This window comes from Accipiter gentilis, chromosome 24 (genome assembly GCF_929443795.1).
Source record: "Accipiter gentilis chromosome 24, bAccGen1.1, whole genome shotgun sequence".
NCBI classification, from domain to species: Eukaryota; Metazoa; Chordata; class Aves; order Accipitriformes; family Accipitridae; genus Astur; species Astur gentilis.
Window position 1 is genome coordinate 8700586 of NC_064903.1, and position 21866 is coordinate 8722451.

At 41.3% G+C, this 21866-nt stretch overlaps 1 protein-coding gene across 2 annotated transcripts in view; it reads left to right on the forward strand.

Moving 5' to 3' along the window:
• IL1RAPL2 (interleukin 1 receptor accessory protein like 2) overlaps nt 1-21866 on the forward strand; it is a 487221-nt gene that overhangs the window by 444420 nt on the left and 20935 nt on the right. For both annotated transcript variants that reach the window (XM_049827421.1, XM_049827420.1), the window contains exons 7-8: nt 14890-15019; nt 21247-21392. In XM_049827421.1, the coding sequence (XP_049683378.1) occupies nt 14890-15019; nt 21247-21392 (276 nt within the window). The remainder of the gene's footprint in view (nt 1-14889; nt 15020-21246; nt 21393-21866) is intronic.

Here is a 21866-nt window from a genome sequence, read left to right on the forward strand (position 1 = left end):
CCCGCATCTTGGGAACGGCAACGCTGCTGTTCAGGCATGGCAGGCGTAGTGCCGGTGTGGCTGCACTAGGAGCCCTCCTGTCACATCTTTAGGGCGGCCACAACCTGTCGCTTGTATTCTCCCAGTCGGGTCTCTCACTGCCCAAAAGGCTCATTCCCTGTCCCCTCACGTATCTGTGCCAGGGACAAGGGAAACATTTGCCTATGCTGAGGTTTATTTTCTCCTTTCATTGAAATGCCCTTTTAGTACTCTCCCATTTGAAGCCATCTCTCTGAAACAGTCTTCTGAAGGGGAGATTGCTCTTTGCCTTTCACAGCTATCCCCAGTAAGCTGCTACATACACTTTGTAATCTCAGTGACCACAGCACTATGTGTACTGCTGTCAGGTAACTTCACAGGGCAGTGGCTGGTAACTCTGGAGTGTGGCAGATCGTTCCTTAGGGTTCTGAAAGGGAATTAGGCTGTACCTTTATGTCAGTGGGGCAAGGGCTCTCTGGGAAGGTCAGCAACTCCAACAGAAAATTTGCAGGGGTCAGTAAATCTAAAAAGGCTGAAAAACTAGTGCTACAGGAGTCAGTACAGAAGTATTTAATGTCTTTTCTCTCTGTTGGGAAAATGAGAAATGTTCAGCAACTCACTGGAAAAATAAAGGAAAAATCCCAACTTGCTATCAAATAGAGCTACGTTTCTGCGTGGAGCTGACTTTTAAAGTGGGTTTCATTAGGGGGACTGAAGGGGGATGGGAGTGTCTGTGTAGCTAATTTGTTTGGCATTTGGGAATAGTGAGTATTATTTGGTCTGTTTGGTTGATAACTACCCAAGGGATTCTCTTTTTCAGCACACTGTGAGGCACGAAAGACAATGTTCTGCAGGGGTCTGTGCTCGTTCTCTGAGCCGGGCTGTAAGCTTATCCTTAGTGGGAAATGAGAAATGACACAGGTATATATAGGTAGCACAGAGCACAAATCTGTCCTAGTCTTCCCAAGGGAGTGCTGCTTTGAGGCTTCCCTCAACAAGCCTCAAGTCAGCCCTGTTCCCCATGACCAGAGCCAACAGCACCCTTCTTTTGCCTGTGAAGATTCAGCCTCTTTCCTCACTGCCCTGACTCCCCCACTCTTTAGGCAGCCATGCCCACAGTTTGAATTTTGCAAAGTGGGAAGGGTTTTTCAAATGCCACATCCACACCCATCTCCCTCCAGGCAGGCGTTCCATCAGAGATGAGTCCACCTGGCAGAGCTGAGAAGTGCATCTTGCCCATTATCGGCACAACTCAGCAGAGGGAAATGTTGCTGAGAAATACTAGGCTGAAATGCAGTAGCATATAAGGCAAAATAGTAGATGTCTCCAGTGAAATCCCAGAGTACGTAAACCATACCCAAGAAAAGCTTTCTATCCATCACTGAGCCAGCACAGATTTAGTGGTGGAGATTCAGGCTTTAGGAAGGCTGACTCTGGAGCTGAGGGTTGAGGGGAGAAGAGTTCAGTCAAGATGACTCCTGACAAACTGACCTGAGTTACTGTCTTTTTCTGAGCCCTAGCCCAAGGAAGAATGAATCAGCTAAGGAAATAATTCTGGTTTTGACAGAGAAATGAAGGAAAATAGTTCAGACACATTGGTTCTCAACAAAGTAGCACAGAAGATAATTATTCAAACAGAGGGAAAATTTTACCCAGCCTTTTCTGTCTCTAATACTCAGCAGAGTCAGCAAAAAAAGACCTAGAGAAAAACCTCTGTGACTTCGAAGTGCAACAGCCCCCTTGGGGCAGCTAACAACTCTTCACAGGTATCACCCAGTGCTGGGTACCCTCTGACGGTATTCCTCTGCGTGTTGGAGCGGGAAATAACAGTGAAGCACTGCCGTGTTCACATCACCCTGTGCATGGAGCAGTAGTGGCTTTCCTGAATTTGAAAATCCTTCTGAACTACAGCAGGTTTTTTCTGTTGTATTTGTCTCTATTTTGTATTGCTATATGAGCTTTCAAGAACATACGCAGCATCCCTTTAAATATCCTTAAAAGAAACATTCACAAGACTTTGGGGACAGGTATTTGCCTCAGCCTGTTATCAGCTGCAGGCACAGCTTTATGTAGTGCTCTGCGAGGTAGCAGATGCGCATCTTTAAAGGCCAGTCCTTTGGTCTTGCTCCTGCACATCTGTGTGTGATTAGACCATCACACTTCCAGATGATCACAATTACCTGGGTCCTTGCTTCATTTTAGATGGTGGCAGGAGCTTTCTCAAGGGAGGGAAGAGTAGGTCTGTAACCTTCTCCGGTTAATTCAGAGGTGAAGGCCACATGAAGGTTTCTGGCACAAATAACAATCTTGACACTGAAGTGGCCGTGGTTTCACATTAGATCTTGCAGGGAGCAGCTTAATTTCCTTCTCGGCACTAGCACAGCTAAGAAAAGAGATAAGCAATAAAGAAGAGCAAAGCTTTTCTCTCAGGAGGGTTTTTTTAAGATCCTGCTCCGAGCTCCTAAGATACTGCCTTATATCCAAACACCACTGTGGGCAAAACACGAGGGGGGTTATTCTGAGGCTCCAGGACTGTGTGAAATCAAAGTTGCTTTCTGTGGGATCCAGCTTTGTGTGCTGAGTGCACTTGCACAGCTGCTCACAGCATGCTGGAATAAAGGGCAGGCTTGAGCTCTTACCTTAGTCAGACAGTAGCTCACTCATGCTTTGCCTGCTGTGTGTAACAGGACTGACAGCCCTGCCCACATGGTAGGGGAAGGGCTCCTATTTCCTGATTCCTCTTCATTTTGGAATAGCAAATTGGTTTTTTAAGATCAACCACATAGGTTCACAGTAAATTCTCAGGAGGTTGCTCTGAATTGACTCATAACTTCGCTCTCCCAAATGTAAGGAATTCATGCTGAGTTCTCGACAGCAGGGCAGTATAGCTTCCCTCTTCTCAATATATTTCAGATTCAAATTCATAACATCTTCTTGTAAGTCTTGAGAAGACATTACATCCCTCTCCCCAAAGGGGAGAAGGCGGGGAGGTGAAGGTCTTTTATTTATTTATTATTACGGTTTGCATTTTTTATTCTTTCAAAAAGGGTCCTCTCCAGTTATATGGAGTCTGTGCCCAGATTTTGGGGGCACAATGTTTTAATCCACAAATGAACTTCAAGGCTCAGTTCCTTGCCAAGAGAGTGGCTGACTGATTACCAACCTGTGTCCAGCAGAAATGTTCATTCTTTCCTTTCATTTTAAGGTAGATCTGGTTTCTTATCCTTGCATTTGCTTTCCATATCACACTGAGGTCTGAGGATCTCTTGCTCTGAGCCCGCTTTCCTCTTACAGTACAACCTGTTTGTGCCATTTGCCTCAGCTGTGGGGAATCCACAGCCAAGTGATGTGGGCACCTGGGAAATCCCCAAGGCAATGGGATCACCTTAGGGTGAATCAGTGCTTCCCTCTTTCCCAATGTGCTCCCACAGGCACATGAGATGTGGGCTTTGCTGTGTCCCATGCTGGTGGCAAGTAGGGTAAAGCTGGTGCCATCCAGAGAGCTTACTGTCGTGACAATTGCCCCCTTTCAAACCTGGAATGGGAGTCCACAAAAGCTGACCCCTGCTCCTCTAATGCTGTGAGCCAAAGGCAATATTACGCTCCTTCAAGTGTGCTCTGCTGTGATCTGGAGAAGGCCAATGTTAGTCCTTGCAAAGATGTCTTTCCTTCCCCGTTTACCTAGCAGAGTTTTGTGATGATTTCCCTGCTAAGTCTTGAAATTCCCACTCTTTTCTGCAAGCACATGACATGTCATCACCGTGAATTTGAACAGGGTAGTTCCCCTTAGCAGGAGTTTCTGCTTGGGCCAGCAAAGTGGTTTTTGATTTTTGGAGTGGTTTCAATCATCGTCAATCAGCAGTGTTGAGAATAAGGGTGAATTAAGTGGATTTGGGGAAGGTGAAACCACAGACTCTGCCTTCACTGTGTATAAAGATCCAGGGAAGAAAAAGTGACGGGGCAGAATTTAGGAGGTTTGAGTTACAGGCTTCATGGTTTGGCACTCACCTAGGGAAAATTGAGATTATTAGACTCCTGTGCAACTAAAATTACCTTTAATGTGTGGTTAATGTGAATGCTGTCAACAAAGGCAAGGCAAGAGGCTTAGGGTAAATCTGAGTCTTCACTGCTAATAGGTTTAGGGCAATTAGTCTATTGACTTCGGTAAATCACATCTGTCAGAGATAAAAACCAAGGTCATCTTCAACATGGCACTGAACTGATAGATTATGGCTCAAATTACTGAGCACAAGGGGATGCCACTGTATCTCTTTAGGAAGGAGTAGTTTTAACTCTGAGAAGTTGTCTGAATTTATAAAATTTCTTATGACCCTTACATCTTTAAGTCCTTGCTAAATTCTTGCTCTCAAGATACAAATCCCTGGTTTAGGTCTTGTGTCTTGGCTAAAATATTCTTAACCCAAGGCTTGAGGCGGGGGGGGGGAGGGGGGAGGAGGAGATGTAAACCAGTGAGAGTTTTCTGTGTGATTGACTTTATTTTAAATATTATCCACCTTAATGTTACTAGCTTTTTTTATCATGACTCTTTTTTTAAGAATAAGAAGGGCAAATAAAAATGTTTCTTTTCATTGTGACAAATTAGAAGAGATTAAACTTCCCTGTAAATTCTTTGTTGGACAACTGATGAACAATATTGATTCACTCAATAAGCAAAATACAGGTTGTATTTACTGAACTATGTTTTGCTTTCCTACTCTCCCTGAGTGTTATCTCTAAATGTAAGTAAATAATAAATGGGAATTATTTACTGGAGTTAGTTTGGAGAAAATGTTACTCTGTGGCTGTTGTTTTTCTTTTTGAATCTTTTTCATAGATATAGTTCATAAAACTCACTGTTGCCCTTACTCAGCATAGCACTTAAATACATGCTTAAATTTAATTAGCAGGGAACCCTCTCCCTATTCAGCAAAATGTTTGAGCATTTGCTGAGTTTTAAGCATATCAGTCAGTTGGATTCTCATCTGAGTACAAGCTGATCTTGGTAGCTGTGTCCCTGTTGGTCCCTTTGTGCAGGAGAAGTGGGAACTTGCGTCACCTTATCACGAGCCGTGGTAAGTCCTGTCCCCTGTGGATGAGGGGCCACCTGCATAACTGAGGCCAAGTGAGGTGGCAGTTGTGCTTACATTCATTATCAGAGATGACTGACATCTGTCTCTTCATCCTCCTGACCAGGACCAAGCACTGCATTTGTTTTATTTTAGGAAGCCTAGGAAAGCTGGAGAAATAAGAAGATTGCAGCAGTTACTGCCTCTTGTGTCTGGCCCCTTTCCTCAGCCCTCCCATCCCATTCTCCTGCACTGTGTCAGGAACATGGCAGCAGATAGAGGAAAGGACTCAGCTAACATCAAAATACATGCATCAGGGTGATATTCTGGACCTTGTTAACCACACTGACATTTCTAGACCTACATGCCTGCTGCAGGGGACTGTGGAGATATTAGCAAGCTGTTCAGGGAGAATTAGGTTTTTCATTAACAACTTTGTACAAAACTGATGTCACAGTCCATTTGGATCTTTCAAATTTACAGGACAACGTACTTTCCGATTTGAACTTTATTTCATGAGCTAATTAAGAAATATAATAAACAAACATGACAAACAGGCTCAATCCCCTTTTGCCCAGACTAGTCCGTCACGTGAATTCACTTATCCACCATTCAAGTTATAAGGTTTTAGCACTTATAACCCATAACTTTTAATATCATGCATCTATGAGCAAAAGAAACTAATTAGTTACCTAGCCAACAGTGAGAGTGCTCATCCTTCCTCCTTCTCCAAGTTGCAGGTGTCCCCTGTATCACACTGGGAAGCGTGAAAGCCTCAGCAGTTCAGCTGCTGTTGGATCAGCTTCAAAAGCTTTTTGGGTAAACTGATGTTTTATACCCTCCAGCTTAGAGGTTTGGCCTATACAATTTCCGTAAGTTAGTGGATTCTGAAGAAACTGCCAGACAAGAGATACTGCCTGCTGGACACAGCAACTTGCAGGTGATAATGGTGCATAATGGCCCTTTAGCTCTGTCTGGCCACCTGTCCTGCCTACGTGGTGTTCTTGCTTTGACCTAATGACGCTGCTCCCAGCATACATGAGGCCTTAGCATGAGCTGGGTTAGCCAAAATCTAAGCAGGAGTCGAGTGAACAGTCACAAACTGAGTATGAAAATACACCAGTTGACTACTTAAATTCAATTTTACATTTATTTCAAAGAATCTTACCTTGTTTATAGGGCAGGACATCCATTGCATGAAGCCTAAGTTCATATTTGCTTTGTCCTTTCTAAGTGAAGAATTATCCATTCTATAGTCATTGTCTTAAGAAGTTCTATCATTTGTTTAAAAATCAACACAGAACTTGGAAGAGATTTAGCATAATTTCTTCATACTTGCAGCCTGCAGCTGGTTTCCTTAGCAACCTTGAACGTACCCTCTGCCTGCTAAATGGGAACTCGCTAAGACACAGGACTGGATACCCATTACATACTCATGTGAGTAAGGTTCAGAATTTGGCCTCATTGGTGGTTGCAGCTCTTGGTTAGGTTGGTCCTTCCATTCACTTTCTTCACATGAAGCCAAAAAAGCCTCTAGAGAAAGTTGCTGGATTTCATCCTCTCTCCCCTGAGAGAAAAGATCAGGATGTACTTGCTCAGGAAACTGAAATGTAAGACATGAATGCCCATAGAAAATTTTATGCAGGGGCAAGTTGGAGAGTTGGAAAGTCCTGAAGCTGGCAAGGCGCAGTAATGTGTGGGATAGGACCCTACCTTCCCCTGGAGCCAGCAGACTGCTGGACGGGAGGCAGAAGCATCTCTTCATGGTCCATCTCTTTGTAGCTCAAACAGTTGGCTGTTTCCCCTTTTTACCGTGGGACAGTGATCTAAGGAAGCAAGTGTCCCTCCGAATAATTTTTCCCTTCCTGCTCTTGTCTCAGAGTAACACACCTGTGTGTTGCCACCTATTTTGGCCATGCTAAAAAGTGATATCAGAATAGAGAGAAATGATTGCCGTGACGGCGTGGGGCCATGCCCTGGCCATAGCGAGGCGATTTGTTCCATCTCCCTCCCTCTTTAGTTTGCCTTAGTCTGGATGTCACTTCTCTGTTACTGTTGGGCTACCCCAGCCCTTGGAACCCTACCACCAAGGGGACGTTTTTAAGTCTCTACAGGGCATTTCTCTTAAATAATATTTCTGTGCCTCAAAATGTACAGAAATGGGATTTTCAGAAGGACCTCAGCATTGAGCACAAGTTAAAAGTTGGCACAAGGCAGCTGTCAAGCTGCATCTGGAAATCCCACTAAGCATCTGTCTTCATTGTAGGTGAATAACTGAAAAGCTAAAATCCTTGACTTTCAGTTACACCTGAGCTCTCAATGACTAAGACTTCAAATTCTGACCCCAAGGCAATTCTGAAAATGGGATAAAGGATTTTATAGGATTTAGGTGAGGGTTACTTTGCTAGCAGGGGGGCAGCGGTGGGATTGGGATGTTTTTCTGGGTGTGTTTTTGAAAGAAATTTGCTCTAGGAGATTTTTGCCTTGATTGATTCATTTTTGGAACATCCAACAAATTTTTATCAGCAACATTTCAGCCTTGTGTGTATTTCAGTTTTGTTTTTCTCTTCTTGTGAGAGCTACAGTCAACAGCCAAGCCTACAAGCAGCACTTGCAGTGGGTCATGATTGTGTTGTTTAAATTAGAAATGGTTGGCGCTGTATGGAATGACAGCAAATGTACTGACTTGTGTTCTTGGCAACAAACTGTCTAGAGGCTTAGTTGCTTTGTTTCATGTTGGGGGTTTTGCTGCTTGCTGTTAGTGTTATTTTTATTCTGTTTATATATGCCATTTGTTCACTTCAGTGAGACAGAGAAGCACAAATATCTCATGGTCGTGTGTTTTGTGATGTCTCAGGGCATAAGAAATAAGAGCAGAGCAACAAAGAAAGTTAGAATTAAGATCATAAACTACAGATGACAAAATAAGACCTAAAGATCTTTTGCATTTTTCTTGTCAAAGTTTTTACTGGGCTCTTTCTTATTGCCAAAGACTTGCCTTAGTCAAAAAGTTCTTATGTGAGTGAAGAGCCAACTTAATGTATGTCACGTACTGCCACCATTTATTTTTCCTACGTATCGATACAGCTACCAGAATATTATTTTAATGGCTAGTATACACTGTTCATAACATGGGGCCTTACTTAGGGGAAGAGCACCTCCTTTAGTCTGTTTCTTTGTAGAAATTTGGAGAATAAAACAATCTAGTAAAATATATATACTTATATAATGTGTGAGTTTTTAAATGCTCTTAAACTGATTTGAAATGTCTGGAGGCTAGTTAGGTTTGATTTCACTATAAATTTATCTTGTTAAAGCAATTATTATCATTACCCAAAGCAGGTTTCTTAATTTTATTTAAAATGCTTTCACTTCATTAATTCCTGGCTGATCTTTAATTATGCAAATGTTTGGAAGGATCATATCCAGTCATGAATCTACTGGCTGCTGGAATAGAGTTCTGAAACATTGTAGGATTTTCTGTAATATTTTTTTTTGTTTTGTTAGAGAAAATAATTTATTTTGAGTATGTTTTATTTTCACTGGATCCAATAATGCTTAAACTAGTCACTGAACTCCATGAGACTTTTACCTAAATAAACATTGTTTAGCACACAGCTAGGTTTGTATTCTGTAGAATAACCAAGTAAAAAAGGAGGAAAAAGAAGCCCAGGTAGAGTAATTAGCACTGACTTTATAAGTCTTGTTGTACTGAACAAAACATGGAACCTTTGATAAAGTAATGCTGGGAAATGGCCAGGGCAAAAAAAAAAAAGGAGGGAGGTAATAATGTACCTGAGGTTTTTGTGGGTTTTTGTAGCTTTGTCTAAATTCAGTAGTGGATAAATCTGTGAAGAATTGCAGCGCTGCCTTAGCAGATGATAGGAACAGATGCTGAAGACCCCGATGTTGTGAAGTGATGCTGCAGTCTCTTGATCTGTGCTGAGAGGGGACTGGGAAACAGATATCAGCTGTGCTGGGTGACATGAGCAAAACCCAAGCCTATCCTCAGCTGTCTCTGCCAAATGCCTCCTGACTTCTTTAGGAGGTTATCCCGTTGCAGATGAGCCCTAGGCAGAGGTCTAGGGCTCAGCAGCTCAGCCGCAGGGTTTGGCTCTCAGATGGCAAGAGTGGCCTCGAGTGGGAACCATTTGCTACCGTGGCCATCCTCGCATCCCCAGCAGCAGCTCAGCCCAACGTTCAGCATCAGCCAGCTGAGCCAAACCCATGGTTTGGCTTGGGCTGCACCACCTCAGTGTGCTTCTGGGTTCTGCCTGTTATTGCTGGGTGTAGGAGAACAGCTAAGAGGATGTCCTTGCAAGGGACTTGGAGAAAATTGACATTCTCTGCAAACTAGATAGAAGCTACCACACACAGAGATTGTTTTTCATGAGTCAAGGTCTGTGTTGCCCCTGGCATTTGTTTTGTAGATAAATTGCAGGCATAAGCTCCGTCTCCCATATCTTCTTATCCAGGATGTCCTTCTGAAGAAAAAGGAAATGTGTTCTTTACTTCACGGCTGTATACAATCCAGCCTGCCTTGCCAGGGGAATTTAAATCACTCTGCTGCTCTTTGGCCAGTTTCTAGCACTTGTAAAGCACATTAGAACAATAATGTTCTTGTCAGTGACATGGTGATTTGCCTTGCAAACCGCACAGCCTGGAAAGTCAGATTCGATTCTGCAGACAGCCTGTAGAATACACTTATTGAGATGAGATAAGTAACCTGCCTTTCTTGTCCTCTGTCTCAGCAAACTGAAGATACAAAGCCCGTGAAATGCCTGCATAACATCTGCATGTGTCAAGGGTAGGAAAGCTGCTCATGTGCAAACACTTCTCTCTGTCAGTCTTACAGGGAAAGAGACACAGGAACCGTTATCAGAGAGGAGCTACATGGTGCATATGCATTGATAAGAGAGACTTGGAGTAATGGAATGATTTTTTGGTGGCAGCAGTGCACTTGTCTTCCCTTCTATGTGCATACAGCATCCAGCCCTGAAAGAGATAAAAGCAATGATATTACAGTCAATGGTACTAACACTCAGGTGGTTCTGAAGATGTAAATCCAGCTAGCAATGTCTGCAGGATTGACTTTTGATGTTGCTTGGTACAAAAGGAGGTCTTCCTTTGGCACTTTCAGTCAGTTCTACCACTAGCTTGGAAGGATCATCTGGTTTAGTTCAGGCTTGTTGAGAGTGGTGTTGTATCTGGCACAAAAATGTGGAAGAGTTGGAAAACCCACTAATGTTTCAAGCCACAGGAGAAAAAAAAAATAAAAAGCACCCACCCAAGGATTCACAGATGACTTTGGCTGTTTGATGCGGTTACTCTGGGATGATTTGCTCCAGGAGTGAAAGCCTGATTTGCAGGAACAGCAGCACCAGCAGAATGTGGGCACCAGAGAATATGAACTCTGTGTTGCACCATTGAATGGATGCTCACAAATAAGCCACAAAGTATACCTACTTGTGCAAAACAAGTGGAAAAGAACAAATAATTAATCCGCATTTTCAAAAAAATCCCCGAAAAAATGCCTTGGCATAAGCCAGAACTTATGATCTGTAAACAGCTTTTGTCTTCCATGCTGGTCAGTCATCCAGCCTTGGCATTTAAGTTTTTAAAAGACTGAACAACTTTTAGGTATTTTAAGCTTCATTTACTTGATGCTTGGAGCATGTCTCTTTCAAGAGAGACTGTGCTGCAGGATTTGTCATTCTCTTTCAAAGCATGTTGGACCTGCAGTAAGCACATTCAGAATAGTACCCAGCTAAATTCTTTTGAAGACCCTTTTTCCAACCTCAGCCAGTACTCCTACTGCCACCAGGCAGCTATTTTGCTTGAATATTTGCATTTCTGTGAAATTCTCATTTTCAGAAAAAAATTGCTAAAACGTGTGGTAGAGTTCATGTGGATTTATTGTGGAAATTGTCAGGTGGAAAATGTACAGTAAGATTTAGCAATAAAAGTCATTCCTATTGCCAGCAGTTGTGTCTTATCACCTAGGAGTTTGCAACAAGCCTGCCTGATTGACAGAGTAGGGAAAAAAGCTAAAGCAGAGACTTCTGCTGGAACCTGAGGCTTTACTGTAACAAGGTGACCCTAGCAAAGCAGTAGACGCAGTGATGTCTACAAGCAGGCTTTTCTACTTTCTTCCTTTGTTTCTTAAAACATTCTCTTAAGTGTTGATTCATTAGAAACCTCACTAATAATTTTCTCTGTTTCTTAGCAAATTATTCATTACAATTGCAACTGAAATGTCTATTACAATTGCAACTGAAATGTGTATCTGATTTAAACAGAAAACATTTACAAATGGAAAACTTTTAGGATACCATTCATTCTAGGAACTTTGATGTAATTAAATGATTCAAGGGGAATTTTTCTTAAGAAGTCAGTAGTGGAACTACTTGGTGTTATGCAGAAGAGCAGTAATGGTATGCAGAAGTTCGGGCCTTACACAGGATGAGTTGTTGGAGTTACAAACTGCCTGTTAGTTCCTTCTGCCTGGAACTGTGGCTCAGTGTGATACCACATGGCTCAAAGCCAGTCCCAAAATTAGGACCTGCAAAGGGCACCTTCCATGCTTAGTGCCTGTTTCTCCCCATATTCAAGGATACGTTTAGGAACCAGGGAATTCAGCTGCGATTTTAGAATCTTAGTACTTGGGGGAAAATGCAGTGAGACGTGCCATGTTCTTTTCTGGAGGGGAATTGGTTGGAGTTCCCTAAAAACCTGCAGTGCCCTGTTGTGGCTGGCTCTGTCTTAACATAGCAGGAGAGCGGAAACCTCCCTTTCTTTCCTTATGGAGGCTTATGCAAGGAGGTAACGTATTTCTGCAAGGAATAGCCAATGTTACCTTTTCTGACTTTGTCCTGCTTCCAGAGTCACGAAGGAGTGATGAGAGTTATAAACCAGTAGGTGCTTCAGAGAGCCACAGAAGAGCGAGGGGTCCTTAATCAGCTTGAGGAGTAGAACAGTATGTGAGAGTTTGGGTTTGGATGGGACCTTGAGGTGTCACCGAGCCCCAAGCGCCTTCCACCCCATGACAGATCAGCTCAACCCCGATGTGCTTCATTCTGCTACTGAGATAAAAATCAGTTGTTCCACAGGAAACAGTTGCTTATACCTCCCTCTGATCAGCGACGGGTTTGCAGATGAGATGGACCGTGGGTTTTTTCAGGTGTGGCCGGTCCGACTTTGAGCTGAAAATACTAATTCACTCTGAAGTTTGCCGTTGACGGTATTAGTTTATTCTGCTGGTTTTCCCTGGTGGCAAAGCTGGGAAATAGATCTGCCTGGGCATGTTCAGAGTGTGCAGTCTGCTGCACACTGCTACTGATGTTTTCTATTGGGTTTGTTTATTACAGAAGCTGTGTACCAACAGCTTTTTTTTAGGTTTTCCTATTTGTATAGAAACTTCTTATTTCTTCAGACCAGACATATTACCTCAGGATATTTACTCTGCATGTATAGAAATCTTAGACTCACCTTGGAATATTTTCATTTCTTCAGGGTTTGTTTTTTAAGTAAAAATCTCTGGTTTGAGGAAAAGCACACCCTGTAATATATTTTGCCTGTAACACTTAATGCCCAGCATGGTGTGCCAAGGAAAGGGCATAGACTGTCAATACTGATAGGCCGCGTCTAGCCCTTTTCTTTTTCACATTGCTACGATTGTCTTTTTCCATTAAAATCAAACATGGACTGAGCAGCCACATGCTAGGAATCACTAAGTGGTATTTAAATAGATGCGTATCCTGACTCTGAGGCAAGCAGCACAAAAGGCCTCACACCACGCAGGCATTCAGCATGTTAGGAAAACGTGAGATGGATATAGCCAGAGGCTCCAGTTCTCCCCTCCACCCGTGGAGGGCACGCAGCTCCTTGCAGGACTGGGTGAACCAGTTAGGAGCAGAAGGAAAGGGACTGCTCTGCTATTGTCTTGTAGTGGAATTAAACGTCTGCCTAGAAGTGTTTCTGACTCTTCGTTAGTTAATGAAGTTTGGAACTTTCTTATGATGGTGGTCAATGCTGTGGGATTTACAGGTAACTGTGAATATCCACCCCTTCTTATATTTTGGCCGTTTGAGCTGGTTGTACATAATCTGTCAGCATCAGCACATGTTCAGTGGCCAGCTGTGGTACCAGAGTTCACAGTGAATATGGAGATAATGAAAGATCGTGTAAAACATTTTCAGGATAAACATTTTCCATTTTTGTCTTTTGCTATTTGAGAAACAGAGACTGAAATGCAGTCTTTAAAGATTTTCTTGCTGTATCCTAATGTTTCAAAAGGACTTGTAATTTTGGATCTTGACTTGGAAACAATTTGAAGGCGGCTGATTTTCGGTGGCTGGGAGTGCTGCACTTCCTGACTAATCAGACTCTTTTGACATATCTTAAATTGGGCACTGAAATAATGGATAGACAAGTGCAATAGTTGACTTAGGGCAGCTCTGTGGGGGTTTAGGCACAGATGCTTTAACACACAGCTCTGATACTTTCTGAGTATGCACACAGCGAGTTATCACCGCTGAGCAGACAGGAGGTAACTGATTAAGGCACAGTAAGTCAATCATGTGAAACCGTTAGCCCATGCTCAACCAGGTGATGTGCTCCAAATTACTAGCCCTTTTTGAAAAGTGTAGGCCTGTTCTATTTCAGTGTCAAGAGAGTCTCCTGCTGGCACTGAGAACAGCTGGTATAATAAAGCATTTCTTCCAAATATAATAAAATGCATTATTCGGACTTTCCATGTTTGATCCAAGTCCTGGAAGATTCAGCAGGAGTCTCCATTGACATTAAATGAGGTCTGTCCTCCTGTGTGAGTTGGTGACTCTACAGCTGCTTTGTAACCTGGACCACCTATGCTGGGTAAAATAGGCAAAGAGAAGTGGGTGCAGCAGCTGTATTTGCATACTAAGGGAAGGGACATGGTTCTCCTGAATTTCCTGGCTTGTTTAGGGGGACTTTTTGTTCTTTTTTTTTTGTCTTCTGCAGGCAGACGACCATCTGTCCTGGCAGTGTAAGCACAGTCCTGGACTAGATAGTACAGCTAAAGCTGTGGCCAAACAAAAACCCATCTAAATGCTGAATTCTTGGAGAGAAGAGAAATCTGATTAGTTTCCAAGTTTTATTTTCTTTCTTTTGGAAGTATTTTTGCAGAGCTGAAAAAGGATAGTTCTTTACTTTATTGCTTGAATAATGCTTTGAAGTTTGGTCCTTTGCCAAAAGCCTGTTGACAGTAACATGAGTATTGTTGGTGCTCGCTGGCATCATGTATTACTTTGGGATCTTTAAAAGCTCTCTGAACAACTTACCAAGACTTCATTAACATTTGATTTCTATCTAAGTGAGGAAGAAGTTATTACTGTGTCTTTTTTATGGGTAGATAGGCAGCAGTAAGCAAGTTTAGTAATTTACCTGCCTCTTAGGGCACACTCCCCAGTCCTGGTAGAGATGCCAGGAGTCTGACAAAGAAGTCATCTCTTTCTTTTTAACAACCAATCTGACATCACCTTATGTTGACACCATTTCCATACCTTCTCATTGTTTGTGTAGTATCTTTCCGAGAAAAATGAAATGATGGGTAACCTCAGAGTTTCATTTCAGAGCTATTTCCTGTAGATGCAGATCAACGTCACCCTTTTTCCTATGGTTTATAGTTATTCCTTCTTTTGCTTTTTTTTTTCCCCTCCAATTTTAAATGGGGAGGTTTATCTGAGGTGTTGAGATTTCTCACAATCATTGTCTCACTAGCAGCCATGACAAAGTGTCTAACCCTCTCTTTTCTTTTTGTTCTCAGGAAACCCGCTGACTGTGGCCTGCAAAGCTTTCTTTGGATTCAGTGGAGAATCAGGCCCCATGATCTACTGGATGAAAGGGGAAAAATTCATAGAAGAATTAGAAGGTCACATTAGAGAAGGCGAAGTCAGGTACTTTTTGGAATATTTACTGTTAAAAACATGGTATGTCCCAAAGGCCTGTTGGGTCTTTTAAACAGGTTTTTAATTAGAAGTGGAAATAGTTTTCTGTCTAAAGAGTGATGAATGACTTGCAACCGGGACAGTGGGAGTTGCTCCCTCTCTTTTCTAGTGAATAAACTCTAAAGACGTAGTAACTCTCTATGTGCCTGAAAATCTGTTATCAAATTCCCCTGATGGTAGCTGAAGCATCTCTTCAGTGTTCTGGGGGTTGATTTTAGCCCTGCATGGAAATGATGCTGTCCACTGCAGCTGCCTCTTGTGGCAGTCCTTGGCAAGATGACATTAATTTCAGCACCAGTGTTAATCTTGAAGATGAATGGTTTCCTGTCAAAGTCACCATACTTTTTCTCTTCTACTGAATGTGTTGCCTGCCTGTGATATAGTTTTCAGTCTGCCTTAACCAGGGCTTTCAAAGAGCATCATTTGTTCCTCCATGCTTAACACTTAAGGGAGAGAAGGAAGTCACTGTGTGAGGATGTCCAATATCCAACTTGTGCTTGGCTTGTTCCAGATGCTGGTTATCATTTGCTGTACCAACTGTAATGAAAACAAATACGTGTATCCCCAGGAACTTTCATGGAATTTCCATCTAACAACATCTTCTTGTCTTTCTTGTTTAATAATTACCTGGTTAATAGCTCTGAGCAAAGACTAAGCTATGGTTATACTATGGATAAGGTGGTCCCAGTTCCTATAGGCACAATGAATATAGATTATAAAGAAAGCCAAGGTCTTTGCACCTTCCACTGCACATTTTTATGGTCTCATTTCTGAGTTGTTTGTTTCTTGTAAAAGTGATTTTGGAGGTCAGGCAGAGAGAGAGATTCCTTTGCTTTATTACTTGATCAATAATTTGAAGTTCAGCCATTTAGCCACTAGTTATTAAGATATACTAAAATAACTGACCTAACATTGCACCTTAATTGCATACAGATGAAATTTATCATATATTGCCAGAATGACTTTAAGTGTACAATCCTCTTTTGGGCTTCTGACCACAAAATACAATTATTGGAAACTTCTGCCGTTGCAAGTAATCAGCATTTAACGACATTGTGTCCTCTCCAGTGTATATATATGAACAGAGTGATTTTGGTCATGTTCCTCCTCTGCATCAGAAGAACAATTTGAGGTTTGTATTTAAAGAGCTCTCCAGCTCTAGCACAGTTCAAAACTTTTCCTTTATGTGTATTTGTTAGTGAAATTGAGTTTGAAAAAGCTGTATTTGTACTTCATTGTGCCATCTCATTACACATTCATGTTTCAAATTAATTTTGTGACAACTGCCTTTTCTCACTCTGTTAAAATGCTTTGACTCAGTTTACAGACCCGTCACAATTCAGTGAATCTTCTCTTCAACAAAGCTACTTATCACGTACCTAATCTCCTGTGCATCGCAGCCAGCTTTAAAAACATAGCATTTACCAAAACCTACTGCGTCATTACCAGCAGTGCCACAGTCCATCCCTTTTTTCATTTAGAAGTAGCTATGGCAACTGCAGTAGTAACTTTTTGCAAATGACTTTTTCACAGTAACAGCTCTTGTTTATGTGTCCCATTACAGGTATGCTGCTTCACAGAAACTAAGCAGCACTAACTGTTCTGTCAGTGCCCTGAGCCAGCCCACATCCTCCACCCAGTCATATTTATTGATGTATTTCAAAAAATGTCATGTATGTTTCAAATTTTATGAGTCACAGTGAACTTGCTGGTTAGATGCTTTTCCCGTCAGTTTGCTTCTATATGGTATTATCAGCAGGTTTCTGTTAATGATGAGAAACTACAAGTAATTGGGAATTGTTACAACGAGACCAAGACACTCCATGGGTTGTTCCTTTGGCAAATATCTAACATTTTAACTCTGCATCCCCTATCTTAAATTAGTTCACAAATTTAGTAGCACTCTGAATTTTTGGTGCTGTCCTTACCCTGCACTGTACCTATCCATTGTGTTGCTGGATTTGTTGAATATGATGAGAGTTCAGGTTTGCAGATCAATGCAGTGTGGGAGTACAAAACATCCATCCCTAGTTTGCATCCTCTAGCATGCATAGTTGCTAGTCAATTAGTGTGCTGTTATGAAAGCATGAAATAAGGATGCACCTGACTTGAGCATTTCTGTTAAAATCAAACCTGTGGAACTGGTTTTTTGGTAAGCAGACTTCACCATGAGTAATATATGTGTAGCTCTGGGCTTCTTGTTATTTATTAGACCTTGTTACAGAGCATCATAATAAAAAGTAACTAAGCAGCTTTGCAGGACTCGGAGGCAATGACCCCATCTCTAATGTGCCTCCTTGCCTTCCCTTGAATTAAGATCCCCAAATGTTAGATATGCATAGGGGGAAAAGGAGAAAGAGACTTTGCTTGCCAGGTGGATTTTTCACAATGGTAATAAAAATGTCACATAAATTGAACCAGGGCTATTAAAGAAGGAATCAGAGTCTTTAAGCCTGCTTGCAGAGTTGTCAGTTGTACCTAATTATCAAAGGAGCCCACAGCAAATTTCAACACCATCTCTGCCATGGCAAAGAAGTATTTTCAGGCATAAATATTCCTCTTCCAGCCACCTATGAGTTGCTTGTTTTTCTTCTTCAGGCAACACTGCAGAACAGTTTGCAGGTGCCTCACAATGCTCGACTTGTAGAGCATGTTTGTTCTTTTTTTTCATCTGTTCTCCATTTTTAAGTGGAAATAATTTAACTCATTCTTGAGGCATGAAAAGAAGTGAATGGAGACATTTTGAATGGCACCCTTATTTCTTCCTGCTGATTATTTTAACATCGTGCCTTTTCACCCACAGAACTCAACTGACGCTTGCAAAACTCTCAGACAAGATGAGGATGTTGCATTGTGTCAGGAGGGGATGCTGAGGGAGGGGGGCAGAATTACCATCACTGCCTGGCTAATGTGCTGGGCACTTTGCAGAGAAGTATGGAAATGACAGCCCTTTCCTGAAAAGCTTATACTATTCAAGCAGACAATTTCTGGGCAGGGAATGAGAAACATGATACAGGAAAGTGAGAGGCAAGATCGCTGTGCCATGTTAATAGTTGAACTACTTTTCTTTGGAAAGGTACTTACGTACACACAGATCGGTCCTTTCATCTACAGACTAGAGTTCCTATCCCTGTTCACAGTCCAGTTCCTCAACTATATAAAGAATAAAAGTTTCATTTTTGTTAAGTCCAACTCGCATGCAGGTTAGTAGAGGTTTGGAATTAATGCCTTGGTCTTGCAAAGAGACCTCGGTGAAGCTTTCTTATGGCCTTTACATCTGTGATCATACAAAGCCTGAAAATTTTAGGAAAATATGGTTTCAAAGGAAAAGTACTTTAACTTCAGATTCAGCTTAGTGCATAAATGCATTGGAAAAATATGAAAAAAAAAAAACGAAAAATCAGAAACATTGGATATTTTTCAAAGAAAACATTTGTATCCTGAAATGACACTTTTGTTTATAATTCGTATTTTCTTAACTGAAAAATAATAAGTAGACAAAATGTTTTGTTTCAGATCAAATAAAATGCTTCAGCTTGAACAAAAAGAAAGCAAGCTTGAACAAAAAGAAAGCACTGGGTATTTTTTTTACTTCACCCACCTCTTCTCTCTCTCCCTCCATCCTGTTTGTTGTGAGTTGTCAAGCACCATTGATTTATCTATGTATTAAATGATGTAATTACTCTTACAGTTTGTTCATCAAACCAGAAAAAAGAGCTATTATTTTCTCAACCTGTGGGAGCTGGCATGTGTTGGCCGTGTGGCTGGCAAAGTTTACCCCCACTGAGATAGGGAAAGAGCTTCATCTTCTGGGTGTGCAGCAAATACTGTTGCAGCTTTAAGGTCTTACTTGTTGATACTGTATTCCTTTTCTAACCCCAAAATACTGTGCTCAGTGTTCTATGAACCAGCTACAAAATGCTATCAATTAAAGGCTGCACACATATCAAAAAAATGTAGGTGACCAACTGTGTATTTCTGTGGCAATAATGAATCATTAGCTGCAGAGTACTAGTCAAAAGGAAAAAAAAAAAAGGAGGAATGAAAGGTTTAACACCACTAAGAGCTTTCTACACTTTGCTACCAGCATAATGCTTAAGTATCTGTCAGCATTTTCATGATATATCCCATTCTAAAGTGTTCTCTTCCTAAAGATTGCAATTAGCATGAAAAGAAGTAGAAACAAATTCTCAGTCCGAATGCATATTCTTTTTTATGAAAGCTCCTTTTTAGCTGATCATGTATTATTTAAATTTAGGTTAAGGGTCAATTATTTTATTTTAAATAGATTCAGAATATTAGTTTATTTTATCTTAATTGTAATCTGTCTTCATTTTTTTCTGCGTAGAATATGCTGATTATAGTAAACACGAGACAATCTGAACAATCACAGAGCTCACCACATTAGTGTCCCAGACATCTTCTCTGTTAATGATTTTATTTGTTCCTTGCAAATGATTTGTAGACCAAAATTTGTGGAACATATTGTTTACCAACAGAGAAGACAGACTTTCCTAAGTTTAAAGTATTTTGATGTATATACATATTGTATATTAATAGGTAAATGAGAATTGATTTCTCTGACACCCAATGATTTAGATTGATTTGAGTCTGCACTTGGACTCAGGGCCAGAATAAAAAAAATTCAAAAATACACAATAAATGAGAGTGAATTTGCGAAAAAGATGCAATCCAAGTTCGAAATGCAACACAAATGCAAGTTCTTAAACTGATGTTTTTCCACCTGCTTTTTTACAAGTTGCACAGCCATAGTGAAAGAGGCTGAAATGTTGTGGATGCTCTGGTACGTCTTCTGAGTTCCTTCAAATCACACAAGCCTTTGAAGGCTATATGCTGTATGAAATCTTACTGTAAATATGTGGGTTATAGCAGTCAGGTTTGCATTTTTGATTGTCTAGTGGAATGCTCTCATACTTCACTTCTGATTTGTTTTCAGATTTGGAGTTCCATACTTGTTATATGAACTCATGTACATAAGAAAATGTGTGTGTGCATTGGAAACCCCCAAACACCTTTGGTTCGCAATAGAGAAGTTTGGGATTTGTTGTTGTAACTGAAAAATTTTAAACTTTCCAGAAGCAGTTTCCATCCAGTGCAAACAGTGCTCTCAATTACTTTGTGCCTAGTTGGCTCCCTCAGTCTCTGGAGAAAATACTTCTTTTCTGGTGAACGTGGATCTTATTTATATCTTTACTGCTTCATGCTGTACTCTGTCTTTTTGGAGAAGAGACTCACTGAAGTACTAAGTGCAATGGTGAGTTCACAGGCAACTGCAAGGGCATCACGCATTTTATGTTTATGCCCTTACACATTATGCAGTGGTACGCTAACAGGATCAAATGAATCTGGTAGATTTTACTTGATGTTACATTTCCTTGTTCAAAGGACCAGTAACTTTTTCTTAAGCAACTGATAAGAAGCCTTTTGAGAGAATAGGGCATTATATTTTTAGACTTAATGTCAGCATCAGAAAACACTTGCATTTACTTTGCATTCTTTTTAATACTCACATTAGAACAATGACATGAAAGGACTGTACCTCTGGCCTGAAAGTCTACTAGAACTTTCTGTTCCCTTTGTGGGCATTTTGCATGTCTCCTCTGTCCTCTCAAAGGAGCAGAGAGCTCTTGTTCTTGACACTGTTCTCTTTTAAAGTCAGGATTTAGCCCCCAAAACCAGAGGAAAATTCCACAGAGTAGCACAGCTCCTTTCGTTGGTTTTCCAGACCGCATTAAAATGTATCACAATATCCAGCCTTTAAAATATTGCCTTATAATTTGCGCAGCAATGGCTTAGTAGCGCATATTTACTTCTCTGGAAAGTGAGCATTTATTGCTTCTTTTAAAAGAAACATTTTTTAGCATTTAATTCTGGTGGAACTGAGGTAAACAAGCCCCATGCAACAATTGCACTCATAGCAATTGCACTTGATTCAGCTCCTTGCTACAGGCATGGAGGAAGAAGAAGGCTTTGTTTGTCATGAAAGATGCCTCTGCGAAGTCTGTTTCAGGCAACTCAAGTCTCCTTCTAAGTCCTTCTCCAGGAGCGAAGGAGGCCAGGCACACTGTGTATCTCGTGCTGAGAAATCATGGCTCTTTTGGGAATCTTTCACCCGTGTTAATTCAGTTAAGCAAAGACTGTATCCTTCCTTTCAGACTCCTCAGAGAACATCTTGGAGAAAAAGAAGTTGAATTGACATTGATCTTTGATGCTGTAGAGGAGGCAGACCTGGCTAACTATACGTGTCATGTGGAAAACAGAAACGGACGGAAACATGCCAGTGTTCTTCTGCGCAAGAAAGGTAATTCTTTTTATTTAATTATCTGTACTCTCACCTGCCTCAGCAGCAACAGGTCAGCCAGTAGTGAACGTCCTGCTGACGTCTCTGAGCCAGGCTGGATTCCTGTGTGCCTACTTGGAGCTTCAGTATGTTTGTGTTACAGCTTCAGTTTACCATTTGTGAAAAAAATTCATGAATTGTTCTTTAGTCTCTAATGAATCAGCCTTGCAGATGATGCACTTCCCTGGAATAGTCACCCGTAAAGCACCAATATAATCAGTGGAAGTATTTTGGTCTAAGCAACCTATGAACTTGACCCCGAGTTGCCTGACTAGACCAGAGGTAATTGTGTGATGAAGTTAAAATGTGGATTTCTTAGAATAAGTACCTCAGCAGTGAGGTCAGATGTTCTCGTATTTCTCCACTTCCTGGCTTTGCTGTTTAAATTGAAAGCTTTAAACAGTTGCCATGCATTTTAATTTCCAACTGCATTGG